The 8,280-nt window shown below is 42.2% G+C and overlaps 1 protein-coding gene across 1 annotated transcript in view; it reads left to right on the top strand.

Moving 5' to 3' along the window:
- The window catches only part of mad1l1 (mitotic arrest deficient 1 like 1), a 50,088-nt gene extending 42,120 nt beyond the window's left edge, over nucleotides 1–7,968 (top strand). The window contains exon 18 of the mRNA XM_056410096.1: nucleotides 7,257–7,968. Coding sequence (XP_056266071.1) covers nucleotides 7,257–7,406 — 150 coding nt within the window. The 3' untranslated portion in view covers nucleotides 7,407–7,968. The remainder of the gene's footprint in view (nucleotides 1–7,256) is intronic.
- Nucleotides 7,969–8,280: the final 312 nt, after the last annotated feature.

The raw sequence follows: 8,280 nt of genomic DNA on the forward strand, positions 1-8,280 counted from the left end.
GAACATTTATTAACTAATCACCATGTTTAATGTATTTATGCTGGTGAGGATCAGGTTGATCAGTCAAATATTTCCCTGTTGGATGTGCACGGCCATTTGTTAATTACGGCCCGCAGACATGAAGAATGCTTTTCACGAAGGTAAACAAAAAGCTCATTAGAATATAAATATGGATAGAAATAAATAAGAAATTTTGACTCTCTCTTTCTGTCAGCCTCTCATCTCTCATCCATCCTCCTGCAGAAAAATGCCCAAATCTGCATTTAAATTGAAAGCTATTCATCTGCATATTTCTGATGAACAATTAATTTTGGCTTCTGTTTCTCTTTTCTTAATTCTTTCCAAGCCCACCAGTCGGCAGCCCTGACATGCAGTGGAATTGTTTATTTTCGGACATCCATAGACAACCGGGTATTGGGGGCCGGGGGTCGGGGGTCTGGAAGGAGCCAAAGGTGTAAATGAGCATCAGATTGGACACTTTTTGATTTTTCTATTCATCTCCGCCGACACTTTGAGATTAACTGGTGAGAAATCAATGCGGGGGGTGCGGGGGGGGGGGGGAGGAAGGGAGGGGGGGGGGAGACAGAGACAGGCGCTGTCTTTAAGGAGCCTGGGAGAGTTCAAAAGTGAATTGTGGCAGAGCGGTGATTAATCGTTACCGTCTCAGACAGCCACCGCCGCGGAGAACAGAAGCGGCTCATCAAATATGGAGATGTGGATGCGGGGCGGCTTCTCCGGGTTGTGTGCTCTCTTGTTTTTCTGTGGCTGATGCCGTTTTATTATTTATTTTTTCATGCGTCGCAATCATCCAAATTGGTCCCATAAAAAGTCTCCACAGTCTGTCATATTGCCGTGATTAATACGGTGTCATTTAATCGGGATCGGTCACATTTACATTAACAAGAATAATGTCATGATTGGTGAATATTTTAAAGGGTGAAAGAAGCAATGGTTTATTACCGGCTGAGAGTACGTTTACAACAGTTACTGTCACAATGCGGCCCTGTCTCACCATCAAAATGAAATAAATAAATATATATATAATTTTTATATTATATATGTATATTTCAAAAAAATGTATATACAGATATATTTTTTTATATAGAGATTTTTTTTATATAGATTTTTTTTCTATACAAATATATATATTTATGCATATATGTATAACAAATTATATATGTATATTTAAAAAAAAAATTTATATACAGATATATTTTTTATATATAGATTTTTAATATATAGATTTTTTCTATACAAATATATATATTTATGCATATATGTATAAAAAATTATATATATATATATAGTGTTAAAAAATGAAATGCCACTTTCGCCAGACAAATTGGAAAGAAGGCCATGTCTCGCATGGCGGTTGCCCCTGGTAACCCAGTGCTTTTTTGGACGAAGCCGAGTGTGGCAGACGGCAACGAGGAAGGGAGGGAAGGAGTGGGTGATGATTGACAAATAGATTGGTAGAAGAGAAAGTCGTCTGTGTGTGTGTCGAGGTCTGCGGGCTATTTATCTGGCTGTCGTCGTCGTCATTGTGTGTGTGAGACGCCGCCACGCTTTTGCGTGGCACTTTTTCAAATTGGATCCTGCAAAGACGTGTGTGTGTGTGTGTGTGTGAGAAATTAGTGTAAAAACAGGTGCGCGTGACGGATACGGGAAAGACTCGCCCGTTAATCCTTTTGATCTTAAGCTGAGATCAGACTGCTTTACTGGCCTTCTCGTCACACTGCCATTGATTTTGCCATTTCTTTTTTTATTTCATGCCGCTGTAAATGCATCCACTCGGCGCCGAGATCTTAAAAGACTCTCAAACCAACAACAACACACAGATAGATTTCTCTATCTGGGCACTAAAAGGATTTAATGCGGTTCTCGTTGGACTGGAGAGGTTTCAGAGCTACTCGTGTTATTCCACCTTTTCTTGGTTCACGGACATCGCCCAGAGGGGGAAAAACAAACGCATTACGGATAATAAGCGTCGAGGCAACGCTCGCTTCAAGGTCAGGGAATCGCGCGGCGTCGGCGCTTATCTTCCTCGGCCTCGGCCGCGTGTTTCCACTTATCTTCCCCGGCGTTTGTGGCGAGCGCCTCGACTCTGACTCTCGTTTTCCCTTTTTGGGGGAGAGGAGCCCGATTGTCATTCGGGCCGCGTGCGGCTCCTCGGTTGGATGAGGTCACTGCGAAGCCCCGCCCCCCATCTCAAGCCAGGTGGCATCGATTTCCTTTAATTGGATGGGCAAATGAAAGGAGGGGGAAGCATGGGGGTGGCACGCCTCGCCTCCATTATAGAGGTCTACATCTTTGATTCTTACCGCCGATCCCGGGTAAACAAAGAGCTTTGTTTTTATTTACATGACGGAGACACTTTGGTGTTCCCTTAAAACCCCCAGCGTACATTTATTTTCCCATCTATAAACAGAACCTTGTTGTTTTCATAAAGGTCAGATATTGTTAAGAACATCCAGTAAGGAAGCGTGAATATGCAGATGCATTGATACGGTCAATATTTGAATATTGCTGATTTATAAAAAAGAAAACTCCTGTTTTTACCAGCTGACAATATATTAGTAAAATGAATTAAGCCGTACTTGTGTTGGCTAACCTCCCTACAGTCATTTCGGCAGCCAGGAAGATATTGTTGAAAACGGTGTGAACCTTCTCTAGGACACGCAGGCTAACTTTATCAGTTATGTGTACCGGCACTACCCACTTTGTATTAAGAAAGAAAGATATACTGAGACATTATAAATGTGTCTTTTTCGAATTGTATTATTTTGTTTTAAACAACGTGGCACATTTACTCCATTTACATTTACCCCAAAAAAGCCGTTTCTAATGACTGGCACACACACACACACACACATGCACACTAGGGCTGCAACTAACGATTATTTTGATAATCGATTAATCGGTTGATTATTCTATCGATTAATCGGATAAAAAAACAAAAAAACTTTAATTTTCAACCCTTTATTCAAAACAGGGTCCGTACGGTCATGGAAAACCTGGAAAAGTCATGGAATTTTTAAATGGCTATTAGCAGGCCTAGAAAAGTAATTGAAAAAAATAAAATCCCAAAATATTTGGAAAAGTAATGCAAATTTGTTTTATTCACATTTTAATTTACACGGTATATATACGGTATGCTTTGGAATTCTCATTGTTAGTTTAAATACTACATCTTCTCACTTTGTCACATATAGACAGAGTTTTCACAAAATGTTTAATCATGGAAATGTGGTTTAAAGTCATGGAAAGGTCCTGGAGACCCACTGGTCAGCATGTGATGAACCTGTTCACTGGTCACCATGGTGATGAACCTGTTCACTGGTCACCATGGTGATGAACCGTCACAGACTGACAGCTTTCCTCTCCTGAGCAGTGGTCCCCATGTGGCCCCCTGAACAATATCAGAGACGCGTTCCGATTTATTATTTTTTTCACCTGGCCCGCTGCCGTTGAGATTGCAGTGAGACGCGGAAAAAATGTGAAGTGATGCTCTTCGCAATAAAACATCTTTGATGGGACGTGTCGCGTCTCGGCCAATCAGCGTTCAGATGTCCACAGCGTTTGGGAAGTTGGGTTAGCTTGAATGTTAGTCCGCTACATCTGCTGCCGTCACGCTGCACGGTGCAGCGATACTAACAAAGTACCAGTATGTTAAAAACGATGTGATTTAGCATATTTTTTGTATCGATACTTCATTTAAAGAGCGATCAGAGCGCACGCGCTGCTCCGCTCCGTTAAATGGTGTCTGCACGCGCAGCGCTCACAGCGAGTCGTGGCTTATCTCCGTTGCCTTTCTCCATGGAAAAATATGTTCCGCTATCCGCCACGGAATAAATAACCACGTTTTCTACGTTATACTCTTGTGGAAATGCCACACACGTCGTGACATGTAGCGCCCTGGTGTCTGGGTTCATAACGTCACCCGGAGGCGCACTTAGCTCCGTGAATGTCTCGACGACGTGAATGACTTCCGCATCCAGCGCCACGTGAGCAGCAGCAGCCAATTAGATTCATCAACAGAGGAGCAGCTCAGCGCTGATTGGCTCTCACAACGCAGCGTTCCGTCTCTCCTCTCTCTCTCCGCTCTTGTTTCTCCTGCGCCGCTCTGCGCTCAACTCAACTTTGTTTATACTCCGTGACGTATTGAGCGCCGTAATAATCGCGCGACACAACGAATCGATAATGCAATTCGTTGCCAACTATTTTAATAATCGATTTTTATCGATTTTATCGATTCGTTGTTGCAGCCCTAATGCACACGCACACTCGCACAAGCTATATGATGAGCGCAGCAGCCTGAGGATACGGCGGCGTCACGGCGGCGTCACACGGTCTGTCGCGCTCGTGTGATTTGAGATGCATCGAGAGAGTCACGGCGAGAGGAGTCTAGTGAGGAAGGTTATTGGAGACGCCTCGAATTATTGGACTTCTGTCGAGGCCCGTTTAAAAAAACAATATATATATATTTAATTTCCTAAAGATAATAGAAGGTGTCTAACCGGCTGAATGTTGAATAGATTTATGGAGGGGAAACATTATTTTTTTAACGGTGTGAAACGTCGCCATAGTGCAGCAGACAGAAGATGGTGAACAGATGAATTACACACATCTCAAAGTAACTGAGATCGGATCAGATTGTTTACGTGACGTCTAACAGAAGAGGCAACTTGTCCTTTTTTTTCCTTTTCTTTTTTTTACATACAGGGTTCGTACAGTCATGGAAAACCTGGAAAAGTCATGGCATTTTAAAATGGTCATTTCCAGGCCTAGAAAAGTCATGGAAAATAACTTAAATCATTAAAGTCATGGAAATGTTGTTATATAATCACATGTTCATTTACGCCGAGTTTGAAATAATTAATATGTTTTTTGAAAGAAAGACGCTCAAAATATAAGCCAGCGTACGCTCTCGATACGCAAAATGTTCTATATTTTTTATGTTTATACCGAGATTTCAGTTTGGTCATGGAAATTTGTTTTAAAGTCCTGGAAATCCATTGGTCAAAATGTGTAAGAACCCTGTCCATAAAAAGATTCCTAACTTTTTGATAATGAACCAATTAAAGGGGGCCGGCGTGCTCATTTACATCTCTAAAGTAGCGGTGTGGTCGTGTGTCATGGCGGCCCAGTCGTCTAAGGCGCTTACCGCACCACCGAAACAAATCCGGCTGCAGTCCTGTGTGTCATCCTCCGCCCTAATCTCTTCCCTCCATCCTCTCGACTGCATACGATCACGAAGGGCCAGTAGATGCTGAATAAGGAGGAGAGGCGGCGCTGCTGCTGTATTGCCTGTTTTTAAAGGCGCAATAGAAATAAAGGTCATTTAATTATAATTGTTCCGCGGTAGCATTGAGTTCAGCAGCGAGCGTGATGTCGCCTTGTATTTCGGGATGGGGGGTAAAGGTCGACACATGTAAACAGCTGGTGCACTAAACACTAAAGAGTGGAATCAATAAATTATTTATTAATAATTTAGATAATTCTTTAGGAGAAAAAAATGTCCCCTTGTGTTGCCTTCGGGTCAATTTGACCCGATTCAATGTTTCACCCTCCTGTTAACTTTATATTTACTAACATATTTTACCCTTGAGGTCAATATGACCCCAGCTATTAAAATCTCCAGAAAATTATTAGAATTAATATTGTTTTCCAAGTTTAAGTGTGAGGTACTTTATGTTTGTTTGTTGACTCCCGAAAGAACACCGACATTAAACATTGAATCGGGTCAAAATGACCCGAAGGCAACACAAGGGTTAACTTCTGTTTTCAGTGACAAAAAATGGAGATTTCTTGCTTTTTTTCTCTCATATATATCTTTTCAACTTAGACCATCTGTAATTTTATTATATATTAATAATTTAGATAATTCTTTAGGAGAAAAAAATGGCATTGACTTCTGTTTTCAGCAACAAAAAAATGCAGATTTTTTCATTTCTTTTTCATATATATATTTCAGCTTAGACCGTCTGACATTTTGATCAGTTGTTCTAGAAAATAATCGGCAGATAATGACAATAATCGCAAAGTGTTGCCCCGGTTGAATAATAGCATAATAAAGTGAGTTTAGCCGTCGTCCTCTAACTCGACAAACTGGATGTAGTGTTGAGTTATTCTTTGAGAAGACACCACGGCAGCGGAATGAAGCAGCGACGCTCCCGTTTAACGGAACCACCGGATGAACCGGCACGGTTGACGTCCAAGTGAAGACGAAAAGCGTCGACTCTACGAGGTGCACATTTATTTTTTTGGAGCGGCGAAGTCTCAGGGCCCGTTTCTCTCTCTCGGCGTCTGGCGTCGCGCGGTCAGCCGGCGAATGTCATTAGTTCAGTTCTCCTCTCGCCGGGGAGATTTATCGCTGCTCTCACAGAAGTGGACGTGTGTGTGTGTGTGTGTGTGTGTGTGCGCGTGTATGTGAGAGAGAGAAAGTACGCCAATTGGTTTATCAAGTAGGTCTTACTTTCTTTCTTTCTTTTTAAATTGTTTCTTTCCTGCATCAGGAATTCCCTTTCCAATGTCATATAGCTAAAGTCTTTTTTTCAGTTTTCAAATAATAATGCTTGCTGAGCTTAAGTGGGATTAATATGTATATTTATATATATACAAAAAGAAACGTATTCAGCTTCAAATCGCACCGTGAACATTAACTTAGTTAGACTCAGTAAAAAAAATCTGGGAAATTATATAATGCCATTACATTTACATTTTGCAGACGTTTTTTAATGATTTTTTTGTTTTGTTTTTTCACTTCCTGTCTATTTCCCTCCGCCGTCTGTTTTTACGAGCCTCCTCGTGATACTCGTCAAACCCAGATCTACGTGTCTTCTCGCACATGCCACGGGACGTCCCTCGGTCGGTCTCCCTTTTTCTTCCCAGCATGCCGTGGGACTCTCCGCGCTCCTTCGCTACCTCCCTCCATCCCTGCGATGCTTTAATTACTTTATCCCTCGTTCTCTCGCTCTCATCCATTTCTCCTTCACTCCATCGCCCCGAGCTGCTCCTCCGTTCCTTTTAATTAATCCACACAGATTTAGACGCCTCCACCCTGCTGTGAAGGAGTAGCACACGCACACACACACACACACACACACACACACACTTGACAATCCCCTGTAGACAATAACAACTTTAAGTGTTCTTGCTTCAATTTAAAAAAAATTCTCTGGAGATGGATGTAAAAAAAACACGTCTTATTGTTTGATAATGTCTTTTGATAAGTGTGTGTGTTTGTGTGTGTTCAGGGCTCCAATGGAAGCATGCAGCTGATGGAGACCGAGTTCTCCAAAACCCTGGGCGAGATGGTGGCCCTCCACCTGCACCACCAGAAGAGCATGCCGGCGTTCCTCTCCGCCGTGACCCTCGACCTCTTCAGCCGACAGACGATCATCTGAAGTCACTCGACCCGGAGATTCAAGGACGGGATGAGTTTTGTCACTTCCTGTTTTCCCTGCTCTTTTTTTCTTGCTTTTTCTCTTCATATTTTTCCCTCGGCGTCGCGTCAGACATTCAGAGCGTTTCATATTCAGAGTGCCGTCGCTGCCGTGTGTCGTGGAGGATGAGCACCTTCTCCGACGGCCTTTAGAAAGCAGCTCCCCGATTTGTCCGCTGAATAATTCATCAATGAAACATCGAGACATCTTTTTATTTTATTTGTTGTTATCTTAACATGACAGAAGTGTCACTAACATGACTCTGATATGTTCACAGTGGGACAGTTTGAAGTCCGCTCCCCACCCAGTGAAACGCAGTGTGCAGAAGCGTTCATGTGGTCCTCTGGATCGGCACCAGGTGCATTGTGGGTAGTCTTTGACTCTTTTTATACTCTCACTTGAGACCTCATTTAACCGGTTGTTCCCGGTCCAATCCGGTGTGAATACAACATCTGTGGATTATGTTGTCTCCTTCTTCTTTCCCTTCTCTCTTTGGGATATATAAACATTTGAATTTAGTTTTCATCGGATTCTGCTAAAAGTTTTCTTGTGTTTTAAAAAAAATCGTTTTGTTCATGATCATTTGATTGAATTGAAGATCAAATCTGAACTTAAGTGTTGTGTCCTTGTCTCTGTCCTTTCCTCACCGCTAAGGACTCTTTTGCCGCTTCTAACGAAGGTGAAAATAAACAGATTATAAAATAATAAAAACCCTTTTTCTTTCATCACATTGCAAACCTGACCGTGAGGGAACAACAAGTTCAGTGATGCATCTGCAACAACGTCACCAAATCCAAAGTGTCCTCACAGGCCTCCAGCACATTGTTCATAGGAG

The sequence above is a fragment of the Pseudoliparis swirei genome, chromosome 24, assembly GCF_029220125.1.
Source record: "Pseudoliparis swirei isolate HS2019 ecotype Mariana Trench chromosome 24, NWPU_hadal_v1, whole genome shotgun sequence".
Taxonomy (NCBI): domain Eukaryota; kingdom Metazoa; phylum Chordata; class Actinopteri; order Perciformes; family Liparidae; genus Pseudoliparis; species Pseudoliparis swirei.